A 15,233-nucleotide genomic window follows, 5' to 3' on the forward strand; every position below is an offset into this window, starting at 1 on the left:
TGAACTCGGACCTGAATCTTTATTAAAAAACATATAGAAGTCAGTCAAGTTCACAGCTGAAGCAGTTTCAGCTGCTTTTAATACCAGTTCTAAATATTTTCCTGCTCATTTGTTTAGCCGCACATGTTTTAGAAGCTTGTAATTAAGACAAATTGGGTAATCAAAGAAGAATAATCTTCCCTGTTACTTTACCATCCATTTAGCTTGGAGCAATGATGACAGATGTTGATTAGGGAAGAAGAAAAACTCCATACCATAACAAGGACAGAATTCATATTCTTGGATAATATGAGATTTTATTTCTCATAATGATAAATTCACGTTTATGCTCATGAAGCTGAGAGGTTAATGTGAAAAGAATTCTGCTGAGAAATTAAGCACCTCATTATTATAATGATTCACATAGAAACAGAGAAATAATTCCAACTTGATTGTGAAAAGAAACTGAAGAGGCTTGGTCTCACTTTTGTGTGATTTCCAGCATTGATGCATATAAAGAATTTCTTTTAAAAGGTGGTAAGGGGATGGAGAGTTAAAGGATTCTGTTATTCAGTGGTCTATGATAGTATTCCAAGAAATGAACTGACCTATGTTGCAGTTTACTCGGTACTGTGGTAACATAATAATGGACATTGCCGACCCCATCCTATCTTACTGTGTATTGCACCATTTCCCTATTGAGTTCAAATTAATAAATTAACAGAACGAGAGCACGGGATTATTCACACGTTGGATAGTTTTGTTTTGTTCTTCTAGTACATAAATCTATTCACCTAGGAGAGTAAACTTATACTTATTCATGACAGCCATATCACATCATCTAGCAGATAAAAATGCAATAACAGAGATAATAAATTGTCATGTTAATCTCCACAGTCAACAAAGCAGGCATATGCTTTTGCACAAATAATCAGTATTGCAGAGAAAACACTTCCATATTAATCAAAAACATACTGCTACTTTATAAGAAATTTCAAGCAAGCGGTTTTTAAAATGTTGACTGTAGTTTCTATTATCATTATAAGGGAAATTACATACATAGTGCTTAAACTGCTTTAAAAAACACAAGAATTAAAAGACTGAAATACAGCTAGAAAATACAAAGCTGATCTCAACGTGTATTCAGTGGAGAAAGGTAGCTGTCCTCCAAAGCCAATTCCTAGCACTTACATCTAATGGAGAAGTTCAGTGGTATGAATACCCTCTTTATCTGTTTATTACCACTGCAAACTTAAAATGTTTCTGATATTAGAAAAAATTACAAGCTAAGGCAGAAATGCAAAGGCACATGCATTTTAATCCACAAAATCTCAACCAACTTATGATACTTTAATATTGTATTTACTTTCCTTAAAACCAGTATGTCAAAAAAAGATTTCCTAAAATATCATCTAGAGCTCTCCTGACCTTTTAATGATGGCAGAATCAGTCTGTTACAGTATTAGCAACAGTACTGGAACAGAAAACAGGAATGAAAAAAAACAACACAGCTAATACCAAAAAAAATGAATATGCTTTTGCGCTCATTACAAGACAGTCACAGTCATCTAAATGATGTCATCATTTAGAGCAAACCACTACAAGCCAATGGATGAAAGAAAACTGAGGACATTGCTATATTTTGTGATTTGCTAGTACAAAATATGTTGCTCTCTAATATATAGCTCAGTGTAAACAGTTTAAACATTAAACAACATGAACTCATCTATCGTCATCAGTAAAATATGACTGCATATTTTTATAATCTTACGTATCAAACAGATATGGTCAAACAGGATTAAGAAAGCTTTGCTTTCCTCTGAACAGCCTTATCAACTAATTAGATTGCCTTCCCTTGTTAACACAATCAATGAAAAACTTATGACAGGCCCATTATCTGAAAATGTTGTGTATTACCGTGCACCTGCAACTTATATAACTGTAAAACTTATATAAAATCCCTATGTATAATATTTATATTGCCATATATTATATATGAATAGTACAAACATTATATTGTGTATATTATATACATTTTATAAAAAAATAAAAAGCAGTAAAAAAAGGGAGGTAATGAAGGGTCTAGAAAACATGCCTTGTGAGGAGGCAGCTGAGAGGGCTGGGTCTGTTTAACTTTGAGAAGGCTTAGTGGAAACCTTATTCTACTTCACAATTACCTTAATGGAGGCTGTAGCAAGGTGGGGATCTGGCTCTTCTACCAAGCACCAAGTGAAACGGCCTCAAGTGGTGTCACAGGAGGTTTACGTTGAATATTATGAGAAATTTATTTACTGAAAGTATTGTGCAGCATTGTAATAGGCTGCCCAGGGAACTGGCTGAGTAACCATCCCTGGAGGTCTTCAAGAAAAGTGCAGATTTAGAACTTAATAACATGGTTTACAGGTGGACTTTAGTACTAGGCTAATGATTGGACTAGATCATTAGAGGTGTCTTCCAACCTGAATGATTCTATGATTCTGTCATTCTATGAAAAAAATTTATGGAAAAAGAACCTAATTACGTTAATTGTTGTTCTCAAAAAAAAAAAAAAAGTGTCATCTTTATAGTCGATCTTACTACTAACCATTTTGCTCTCTCCTTTATTGTAGAAAATTAGTTACCATTAAAAACAGTATCGATTTTTTTTTTTTTAATACGACAGGAATGAAAGACATCACATAAGAAAGCATATCCAGTAAGACATCTGTGTATATACAACAATACATCGGTCACTTCACATTGGAGAACAGATTTTATCATTCCCTTAATTAAACGGTGATTTATTTTTTTTTTCTCACTTAGGGTACATCTTTTCCTCATCAGTCCATAAACCTATAATATTATAATGGAAGTGAAGAATATTAGGAGCAAAAAAAAAAAAAAAAGATCAGGTGATTGACTATCCATAGAGCACCCACTGTTTATACCAATTTATAACAGTCTCCCTACAGGAACAGACAAGGGCAAAACCCAAACTTTTAAGCATTAGCAGAATTTGAAACACCACTTCTTCAGCCTTACCTGCCCGCATCTGTCTCCTTGAAGATCCCATCTTGGTTTGGACATAGTTCACAACTAGGTGTGACACCACATTTGCATGCATCACAAAACCAAGGTTCAGTGGAATTTTCTGAAGCTGAGCTCATGATGGAATCACTCTCTCCATCAACACCATAGCAACCTACATACACAAAAATGAAAGACACAACATAAGGAAAGACAAATAAACAGGTACTTCTCAGTTATGATTTTCAGCAGGAAATATACACAAGCACACTCAGCTGCATGATGATGAACATCCCAAGAAAGCTTCCAATATTTATGCAAGGATAACTTTTAGCGCAAAATTTATAATTCTAAATAAAGCCCATTTCTAAAGGATGATCTTACATTGCAACCAAAAGATGTAAAGGTCTGTTTTACTTTGTTCTTTTAGCAATGCTTGGTGCCCTAGACGTTAAAAAATTAAAAAAAAAAAAAAAAAAAAAAAAAACACAAAACAACACAAAACAAAGCAACCCAAAAAGACTGAGAGAATCACAGCATTTTTTTCAATTAAAGAAATGTATTTCAAGTTAAATGCAACAGCTAATGAAAGTGTAATAAAATACTGACCAAATATTCTGTTTTGTAGAGATGATTTTTAGTGCCTTTAAACATTTGTTATCCTACAAGATCCTTCATACCTCTCTTTCCACTGTTGTTGTAGTGCTTACGTAGAGCTACCTGTCTTCCCATTCCATCTGTAAAGTCTGCTTTGAGCTGGATTAGCAGTCTAATACAAATTATAACATGGTTTCTTAAATACTAGCACCAAATGAGAAACCCATGGGTATCATGGGTCAGGATTTAGATTTGAGAACATATACAGCTTTCTCTTGGATATTCTGATCTTTTGGCTTCTTGCTACCCTGAAATGAAGGTGTGGTGTTTTTTTTTTCCTCTAAGAAGTCAATCATGCTAGCAGTACCCGTTCAACAAACAGCCAGCCCACTTTTCCACTTTGCATTCAGCATCCAATTCAGGTAAAAGAGAATATACATAATAAAAATAAAAATAAGAATTTGCATCCCCCAAGGTTTGTAACTTAAAGGTTTGAACTTAAAAAGATCTTCTGTAACTTTAAAACTGAAGTATCATCTGATGAGCACAGACTAACAGTTTTGAGACACCACTTTGGTGATTGCTAAAAATTTAAAATATACTTCATCATTCTCGTTTTACTTGATTTTAAACTATGATTAAACTTATTCAATTTCTCAATTCTTCTTTGGTATGCCCAGTGTTTTTATGATTTTAACACATCTCTGGCTTAATCACTATAAATTTAGTATTTTAAAGTGATTTAGAAGCTCGTTACACAAATTTTGAAAAAGAGTAAGAATAGTATTCCTACTACTGTAAGTGACAAAAAGGAAGATGTTAAAGCTTATCACCACAAAAACATACTTCTGTACATGACACACTTTGAATATTTACCTTTTCCTCAATAAGAGAAAAATAATATTTCATTGTCTACGTTAAAACAAAGTAGAGACACTGCTGAAAGATTAAACTCAGCTATTTGTCGACAACAGTGATCAAGTCAACATTTTTGCTTGCAGAGCAGTTAAATTATTGAATTTTGCAATTAAATAGCAACATCATTTGTTAGTTTGGTTCATTACCCACTGACTATAATAAAATAGTAACAGTGCTCTAACTCCTCTTGTGACAGAAACAGAGATAATAGACTAAAACTACATTCAGAAAATAAGCAATAACACTCACTGTAGGTACCATTTAAGAAATATAGTCTTCCATTACAGCACAAGATTCATCAATAAGTATTAAATTAAGTCACCAGAATGTTTCTTTTTTATTATAGACGTATTCCAGAATTAAAGGACAAATAATACCCAGAAGTGCCAGACAAGATTCATTAGGTATATAAAATATTGTATAGCTCATACATAAACTAACTCAATTTTCTTTTTTTATGTCATACCAGCTTTAAGTGGTGTCCCAGAAAGTCCTTTTTAAGTTGTAACAACGCAATCTTGAATACATGCCCACAAGGCTACTTTTAAGCAATTACATTAATGTACAAACACATAACACATTGATATTATATGGTTGATGAATAATTAAGCTTTTTATAATTCTGACAGACCATTCTTATCAAACTAATATTTTCCTAAATGTACTTATTAAAATTACCTAGCACTATAGGAGCAGTAATACTGTCATCAATCCATATGGCAAAATAAAATTGGTTTCTTCCGAACACTGATAATTCTTCAACAATCAAATGTAATTAGATTTGTTTTTCTCAAGTGCCGTCAGGCTGCTAAAATTAGCACAGTGACTTTCCACAACTGTCTTGCCTTCATTCTGAAATATTTGCCTAGTTACACTTATCAGTCATTTTTTCTCCTTCTTCCTAGAAAACTACATGCGTTTGCTGCAATTGTTTTCATCCGTCTCACATGTGTTGACAACAGACTTGGTTTCCATGAAAACGCAAATATAAGTAATTTTCTCATGTGGATAAAAATAGTTGTCAAGAGTTATAACCCAAGTGTTTTTTTCTTCTAATTATATTTAAAAATAATTATATCAATAATTATATATTTAAATATAATTATATATTTTATGTAATATATATATGTATATATATTATATAAATATATATTATAAAATTTAAATATGATTGCATTTACACTTATATAAATATTAATTATATAATATTAATTTATATAAAAATAATTAATTTTTCTAACTTCTGTCATAACTATGACAGCCTTAAAGACTTCAAAATCTCTAACAGACACAAGCAGGCATCCACTCTTTTTCCCTGTCATTTAGCAAAAGCTAAACACCCTACTGCTACATGCAGCAAAAGGGATGGTCATTAGCTGGAAAAACTACACTACATTACCGTTAATCACAGCTGATATATACACCAAAACAATGTTGTGCACTCCAGTTGGAGCAAAGTTAATCCAGCCCATAGTCACTAACTGGCAAATAAAGCTAGAAAAGCCAAGATACAAAACAGTGTTCCACAGATTGTATGATTTTTTATGAAAAAAATCATATGAAAAGATTTATGAAAGGATTTTTTATGAAACCTCAGTTGCTGTGAAGGAGCATAAGTAACAAAAAGGCTGCCTTCAAGAAAAGTTTTTTTCTACCCACACACATCAGGTCATTATCCTCAACCGTGAGGAAAAGAACTTCACTGTGCAATTTTTCACAAAAAGTACTTTGTAATTATTTTGAGTAGTGGCATAATCTGTTTGAGCATGCTCCAACATAATTCTGAGCCTTACACAACAAATCTGTAGTTTATTTTCTAGCACAAGTTAACACTAATGCAAATAGATTAGTGAAACACGTAGTATTTAAATGCAACTTCACAGCTAAAATCTAAATTTGATTTAACAATACTTAAAAAAAAAAAAAAATGAGCCCCAAAATTAATTAGAAACCACCTGTTAAGGTGTGTTGTCTGTTAAGGATATGCAAGTACTTTAACACAGAATTTTTCTCATGTTTGCTATGAAGGGTACCTGCTGCTTTTGGGTTGTTAAGTGGTAACAGAAACCAGAGAAGAGATCAAATTTCATCAATTTAATAACCATCTAGATAATGCAGATCTTTTGAGCAGATGTATTCATGAAATGTCTGTAAAGATACAATGTAAAAGGGAGACCATAAATCTTTCATATGGATTCCACACCCAAAAATCAATATGCTTATGAAGATAATTAAATTCCTTTGACAAACTAGCAGTGAAAAAATAACATGCCAAAAATATACAGAATAATAAAGAATTTAAAAACAAAAAGTAATTGATGACACAATATTTGTCCCAATTTAAAGGGTCACATAACAAAATACTGATGTCATTTGATGTTAGGATGACAAATACGTACAGGAACAGCTCTAACTTTTTTTTTTTTTAAATATGCAAGAAAAAAAATCACTTCGATTGAGTTATGAAGGTAAAAGCAGTTTAAGAATGAAACCCTTTTGAAGAAATGTATTGATTGGGCTAAAACTTGAATTTCAGTCCAAGTAAGAGTACTTAGAACAATCAACAGCTAAGATCATTATAGCATTCACCTCTTCTGTCCATTCACAATATCCTAGTCATTGGTGGTAGCTATTCTGGAACACACACCTGATCCTCCTTTGTGAGTTGCTTCACATAAGCATTACTTCTTGAATACCTTACAGTTTTTCAAGATACGGAAACATGCTTTCTGTTTATAAACTTGCAATCATAACAAAAACCCTGGCAAAGGTGAAGAACACTGCTAAGCAGTGTCAGAATTCGAAACATTTTTCAAAATGAAATACTCAATTTATTTTTTTTTCCTCTTGCCATCATTAGCTGCAACACTAACTGCCAACTGAAAGCTTAAATGGATCAGATTAATATTCCATCTTAAAATAAGTTAATTGAATGCTAAGCATACTTACGGTACACTTAATGCTACACTTAGAATTGTGGATCAACTGTTTATCAAACACATTCAGGCAAGCAGATATACTAAATATGACTCAACAATTAACACTGATGGAGAAGATGAATTTGCAGTTCTAAACCATGCTTTCAGTGGCTTCCACTTAATTTCAAGTAACGTGACAGCCATGCTAAGGGATTCACATTTCTCTTTTAAGCTGAAAGATTAAGAAGAAGCATTTTGCACTGCAGTGCTATAACTTAGCTTGTGTATTAAATCAGACAGTACAGAAGGCACTTGATAAACAAGTCTGAATGTATTTTATTCCACATCTGTCTGAATAATTACAATACAGAGATCAAGAGTTCAGTCTTTAAAACATAGGTATTTACTTATTTTACCAAAGTAGTATTCTTTAATCTGCGCTAACATTTTTGGATCCTTAAAACTTTGATGAGTATAAAGGTTCAACAGATTTTGTGTCTTCTTCTCCCATGTTTGAAAAAAAAAAAATTTGTCCTAGTAACAATGATTTATAGAGTGTTATTTTTATGACTCTTTAAAGTGCATAGTCATGTCAATATGTTGCTTAATAAATCTTTCCAACCTTGTATTTACCAACTAAGCTGATCAGTAAGACAAAGTTATTCTGTCTGACCATCCTGTTTGGGAATTGTGGGGTTTGGAACAAAAAGCAATGTAACAGCTTGCTACAAGCGTATCTCCCAAGCAATACTGGGAGGTATTCTTCCAAATTCTTTCTCAAGGCAGCACAGTTGTTTAGGTGGTAGTGTTGGTTGTAGTTGTTTAGGTTTCAAACTGAGGACAACCTAAAAGGACAACAAAAAAGATGCATGTCTTCTAACTAACATGTTCCGTTTCATTTGTTAGACTTAATGCTGAATAGGTCCCAGGTGCAGTAAGTCAATCACCTGCCTCTTTGATTTGAAAATATGTCAAAGGAAACTTAAAAAAGAAAAAAAAACAAAACCAAACAACACTTCACTGAACATGCGTGATGTATTTCCTTAATGAGCATAAAATTCTGAATTTTGGAATTTTATATCTTTAGACTACCTGAGAGCCCCTTCTCAGTTACTGTTTGTGAATACATGCTATGTATTCCTTGTTGCTGTATCACAACTCCATGTCTGCCCCCTCCTTGAATTTACCACTAAGTGATAAAGCTATACGAGTAATGCCCATGAATTTAAACACATGAAAGTCAAGAAGTTAAAATTCTCATAACATTTATTCTTCCACAAACTGCATCTCCATATTATGATTACAGTTAAGTTGTCTATTGCGTGTCATTTTATACAGGAAACTAACTTTATTTTAAACCTACTGCACTCTGTCGTTAGCTTATTTTTATGCATTGTCATTAAAATGAAATTACAAACACTAAAATGCTAGCATTGGAACAATTGTACTGAAATTTATGCCACAGAAGGAAAAGGGATGAGACCTAATTCTTGTCTTGCCTTCGTGTGTTCCTCTGTCTTATCCAATTATCCAAGAGGATAATTTTTTGTCAGTCAAACAGAACATCTACATATGCTAACACCACCTATGAATCAAGAAAGCATTAACAGTATACATGAGTATAGTGTAGGTTTGCAAAAATAAACGCTGTATTTAAAATATGTTACATTCAACCCTTAATTCAGCCAAGAATTTAGAAAAAAGATATTAACCACTTCAGGCATCAAAAATCCAGAAGAGTATTTTTATTTAGTAAACGGATAGTACTGGAGTACATGATATTAGAGGATGAATGCTTAAACCAGAAAGAAGCAGACCACAGTAAGCAGCAATATTAAAGCATATGGAGACTACACTAAAACTTTTAGCAAGGGAAGTTTTATTCTCCGCCATACACATCCCAGTAAAGCAAAAAATAAAAATAAAGATAGAGCGGATGGAAAAGACACAGATGGAAAAACTTGAAACTTCTCTTATTGAATTCATAGCAACTAACCCAAGAGCAATAGCTAGCAAGTGTACTACCTACAGTTATGTCATATCCTGTGATATGCACCAGACATTTTCTTCAGACATGCTGCAATCAATGTGTCAGGAAAACTGACACCACAGTTGGGGGTGTCCGGCTATTACACGATCTTACCACAGAAGCATTTATCCAAAGTGACAGATTACTGCCTAAAGACTTTTTTATAAAAAGAAATGAGAGTTCTGTCTATGCAGAAGTAAACACACAAGCAATTGTACAATTACAAATTTAAAAGATTTTTTTCTCTAGCAATCTAAGGTTTCTTTTTTTTTAAAGGAAAAAAATAGGTCAGTATGTGAAATGAGAACAAATTTAATCGATGGATTTAATTTCCAGGCTGAACTTTAATTTTTTAGAAATAAAAGTAAGCAAAGTATAAGTATGCAAACTTATATGCATAAGTATATATGCATATATATGCAAAGTATAGTATTACATATATGTAGTATATAAAAGTGTATTATTACATATAAAGTATAAAGTATAGTATTACATATATGCTGCTTATGTAGTTTTAGGGGTAGTTACAGATTCTTGACTTTGGACCAGTTATTTGCTCTTTAAATTGTATAGAGTTTCGGCTAGGTGTCTGAAGAGGAGAAATAGCTTTTGGGCAAGTGATGCAGGCCAGGCATATGATAAAACAAAGCAAAGGGTTGCACTGAAATGAAATTGACTTTTTAGCAATCTCAAAATGTAAGACATGTAGAAGAATTTCTTAAGCATCCACCATTCTAGGTCCAAATCAGAATCCCCCTATACCACTTAGCCATGTTATGTTCCATGTGAGCTCTATCAGTTGCTCCCAGATGAGTTATCACCCCTCATTCCTTTAGAAAACTTCATGCAGTCATTACTGAACAGGCACCAGGTACTTAAGGTGTTACTATCAAGAGCAAAAATATAATATAGCCTCACCTTTCTTGTAAGGCTGTTAAAATCCCACGTGCTCATCTCAGAACCATTGGGGAAATCCTCCTTTAAAGCCAGTGAAAACTTGACTATAGAAAGAGGAACCTACATTTTCCTCCTCTTTTGAAATCACCCTTTAAATTAGTTTAACAATTGGCATATTCATAAGGCATACAGAAGTTGTAGCAAACAAGTTAGTATTTCAGAACAGTATTCACAGAAAAATAAAATTATGAAGTTCAAAAGTCTTAACAGAAACCCACAAAGCAATCAAGCATTGTATTCTATCTACTTAAGGCTCTGCTTACCTCTCAGACCTCGTGCCTCCTTCTCTCCCCTATACACTGTAGAAAAGCCTCCTACATTTAAATCCAAACATACTCTAGATTTCAAAGCAATTAGCAAACCAATGCTTCAAATACGTTTTAACTTTAAAGTTTCTGCTTTTCAAATTATGAGTGAAGATTATGAGAAAGTTCAAGGCTAGCTGTTCAGTACTGTTGCCAATTCCGTTCTCTCATCCTCACCATCTCTCTGCCTTTTTGGTACAGTAAAAATATATGTGACCCCCTCCCCCACCCCACTTTTTTTTTTTTGTACAAGATCTTTTATTCTTATGATCTTCTACCCCCATTATGTAGTCACATTTACGTACTGAAATAGATATGACAAAAATACATTTGATGTGATAGCCTAAAGCCCTGAAAATGCAATCTTTAGTTGGAATATTTGCAAAATGTGATTCATTCTGTAGGTCTGCATAGACCATGACCTGCCCTGTACTTGCTTGCACGTGCTATCCTGAAGTAGGTGAATGTTTCACCACTGAAAGGATCCATGCAGTACTATAAAAATTACCCACCAGAGTTTCAAGATTTTATTTTTTTTTTGAAGCCAGTCAAAATTTTATTAAAGTATAAGCTTTCCTCACACATTAAGAATGAAGGAATTGTATTACCTTCATGCACTGTTATTCCACAGTTGTCACACTGGATTATTTCATCAGCATCCTCACTGTTATCTCCAAGACAAACGCAACAAATCAAAATATGGTCCATTTTCTGGGAACTCCAATTTTGGGACTTCTCAAGGATCAATGAATCCTAATTTTGAAAAATGAAGACAGATTATGACAGGAATTTCAATTTTAAATAAAACAAACAAAAGATGTGCTATTTGCTCAGTTTTTATTAAAAAAATTTGAAGAATTAAAGTTTCATATACTATTTTTTTGTCATTAAAACATTTAAACATTTCATCTGTAAAACTAAGAGCTTGGAGAAAGGATGGATACAATCTGATCGTGATATACCTAGAGTTCTGTTTAGATCTAAAGTCCAGCGACGGGTCTTATTTTTTTGAATAAAATCATATATTTCACTTTAACCTATCTTCTATAAACAGGAGCACACATAGACCCCTATGAAGCCATTTAAAAAGGAAAAAAAAAAAAAAAAAAAAACAGAACCACCAGGACAAAACGTGACCTTCCATGTCCCAGTATTCAGAAAAGATGTTTCATTTTGTCAAAAATCAACAGATACAAAAATAAACTTCACACATGTGATAAAATTTGAAAACAAACAGCTAAGCCTGCCAAGTCTTCATATATGTAAAATATAAATTACTGACTCAGTTGTTTTATTTTGTTATATGCAGATATGTATGTCTCTATTCAAATCCTTATAACAACTTATTTTATTCTGATTTTATACAGGAGTAAGGATTTGCAGAGCAAATCCATTGTTCTGGTTTGGCTGCCTTCAGTGTGTACTACACCACTTAAAAAGACTGAGTTTTGACAGGGAATTTCTCTGAGGAAACAGAAGTGTTTCACAAGCCAAACAAACTGTATGCAAGTTTTCATTCTTTCCATAAACATCGCCTAGGTGTTTATTATTTTTAGCATAAGATACACAGACTTCTGCAGTTTCCTGACTTCTATACGTTTTCTTCTTTTCTATACTAAAAGCAACACTGAGCTTCGACTGTCTTCATTGGTGATATACAGGCATACAGAGAAGTGTGAAACTAGGCATACTGGTGAAGCAAATCTCAACAGGATAAAAGAAAAACAGTTTCTGAGCAGAGATTTCCGACCAGTTTCTGAGCAGAGATCTAACATTTCAGGACTAAATGGCATCCTTACTTGAGATCTGAGAATATTCCGAAACCTCTGTGGTACCTTAAATAGGAAAAGAAAAAAAAAAAAAAAGCTGGAAAATTCCTTATCAAACATATTTCTTTCTCCTCTCTCCTTATTTATGACTGAAAATATAGCACCAATATGCTTGCATACCCTAAGCAGTTAAAAATTACCATGAATGTTAACTGAGGTACACATTCTTCCTCAAGGATCTTAAATTTACACTGATCTACATAATTATTTTATGATAGTCTCTCAATCTTATACAGTAAGCCTCCAAACAAAATTTTCAGTGAATCATTGATGATGTCTCCTTGGTCTCTGTACTTTGGGTTTATCTAGGCAGGTATTTGGGGAGGGTGAGAGACATCTTTGCTTGATTTTAAAGCAAGATAAAGCAATAAAATGACCTAAAGCTGGTCTCAAATAGTTCACGTTAAATAAAAGAGGTGGCTTGTTATAATGTTTTTGATGTAGGAAAGCTCAAACACATACTTCTAGCAGTTAAGAAACACTTTTGGATCTCCCGCTTCTTTGCTCTAAAAAAAGTAAGAAAAGATGACCTATTTAAAAAAAAAAAAAATCACATTCATCTAGAGGTAAAAATGAAAGATTACACAACCATTCATAAGGTCGCACTTGTTTGCAGGAAGGCCAAAATGGTGAAGACAAGGTTTTCCCCTATAGAGTTCAGGCTTAACAAGCATTTCTTTCAACATCCTCCTTTTAAGACAAAGCTGTGACACACCTGGAGGCAAGCAAGAAACTTGCACATTTTAAAAAAAAAAAAAAAAAGAAACAGAACACAGTGGCCCACCATTACTTATAATGTGCACACATTGAGGATAGGCAACAATAAAAGGTGCTCCCTCACTCTGGCAGGTAACTGTTCAGTAGCACAGGCCTGTTGGAAGCATACAGAAATCAGCTTTTTCTGACAATACCTTGAACTTAAACTGGTATTTGGCTTCACTAACTTAAGTTTAAAAGAAATTTGCAACCTCTGCTGTCATAGAAGCCCAAGGTATGGTAATCACTAAAGCAAAACAAGTATTACTTTAAATGGAATTGCACTGTAAAAACAACACATCTGCAAACCTGGGCAAAAGAAAAGACCCAACCAGTGATGGATGGGCATCAAATGTAGAGCTAGGGTTAGGATCCACATCCATGATGCTTTACATTACGTGAAGACAGCCAACAGGTCAAACACAGAACAACTGAATAGCTTAATTTTCTACACAGACCTGTAGGTAGCAATCTGGAAGGCATGCTGTTCTGCCCCGTCCTGCCTTGCCCCATAGGTGACCCTACTTGCCTGAAGAACAGGAACCTTGAGGTCGAGGCAGGAACTCGAACCACCTGAACAGTGCCTGCACCCTACCCAAGTGAGAGAATGGATTTCATCTGCATCACTGCGTAATCCTCATTTCTGTGGTGGTAATGAAGAAAGCAAGTGTTTCAAGCTATATGCCTACCTACATATAAATTTAATGGAATCTTTACAATAAATAAACTCACTGGGAACAATTAAAAAAAAAAATCAGAAAAGCGTCATTTATCTACTAATGATGCTTAATTCTAGAAAAGCAAGCTCAGTTTGTCTGCCTGTGCTTCACACAGTACAAAAGCGCCTAGTTAGGTGCACATTAGGGAACTGGTAAAAATACCATATACCCATACCTCAAAAGATTTTTGCAACATGCAGGAAAATAAAATGAAAATCGCAAACAAAAAATAAAGGGAGTTGGTCAGTAAAAAATGGAAATACACATACTAAGGCCACTACTACAATGTTCAGAGTTAATTACCTGAACATTCCTTCATGCAGTAATTATGCATTAAGACATCTGTTTTTCTAAGTACTTAGCTTCTGCAGCATAATGAGATTTCGCTTCTCTGCAAAACAGGACTTTTTTTCTCTCCAAACCTTTTATTAGAAAATATAGTAGTGGAAATTGCACTGTTAAAAATACAGTTGAATACTAATCTAAAAATTACAGTGCAGAGTCCAGTCTACAGACACTGTTACAAGACTTCTTGCTAGAAGGCCTTTTCACAAACAGTGCTCTGTTTTACATACACAGATAATTTATCAATAATAAAATTATTATTTGAACTTCAAGTTTTCAAATTTTTATTTTTATTTTTTCATTAATGTCCTAAATCCAAGGCAACAATTAATTCTGAGGGCTATACATATTAAGAAGCTTCCCAAAAAATGCAGCCTAACAGCTCTCTGTTTGTATAACAGGCCTAATTTTCCAAGTCAATGGAAATTAAGGACATATTCATATATCCTTAAGAATCTATTTTTGTATTTCCATTCTGATATGGGAAACAACACTGTAAGGAAACAGCCTGTCTCAGAACGATGACTTGAAGTTCTTGTCATTGGTATCCGTAAAGTACGATCAGCTCCTGAGCTAGTGTATGAAAGATTTTTCCTCCTGCCAAAACCAGCTGTGAAGATGAAACCATTTCACAGGCCAAGTTAGCTGTTAACAACAGAGAAACATTTAGCTTCTACAGACTGCAAATGACAAATTAAGTGAAAATAGATACATAAATAAATAAAAAGTACTTCATACACACCAAAGTGACATCTAAAATACATAATAAGCCAAATTTGCAAACATCCCCATCCATACTAATTTAAAAACAGTAGATGCCTATATACAACGTACAAAAAAAAACCACCTAGAATTATGGATTTTTTAAATCAGTT

General features: G+C 33.5%; 1 protein-coding gene across 6 annotated transcripts in view; it reads right to left on the minus strand.

Annotated features, from left to right (window-relative positions):
* PHF14 (PHD finger protein 14) overlaps positions 1 to 15,233 on the minus strand; it is a 163,511-nt gene that overhangs the window by 136,294 nt on the left and 11,984 nt on the right. For all 6 annotated transcript variants that reach the window (XM_072033614.1, XM_072033612.1, XM_072033613.1 and 3 more), the window contains exons 4-5: positions 11,318 to 11,462; positions 3,001 to 3,160 (exon numbers count right to left, since the gene is read on the minus strand). In XM_072033614.1, coding sequence (XP_071889715.1) covers positions 3,001 to 3,160; positions 11,318 to 11,462 — 305 coding nt within the window. The remainder of the gene's footprint in view (positions 1 to 3,000; positions 3,161 to 11,317; positions 11,463 to 15,233) is intronic.

This window comes from Anas platyrhynchos, chromosome 2 (genome assembly GCF_047663525.1).
Source record: "Anas platyrhynchos isolate ZD024472 breed Pekin duck chromosome 2, IASCAAS_PekinDuck_T2T, whole genome shotgun sequence".
NCBI classification, from domain to species: Eukaryota; Metazoa; Chordata; class Aves; order Anseriformes; family Anatidae; genus Anas; species Anas platyrhynchos.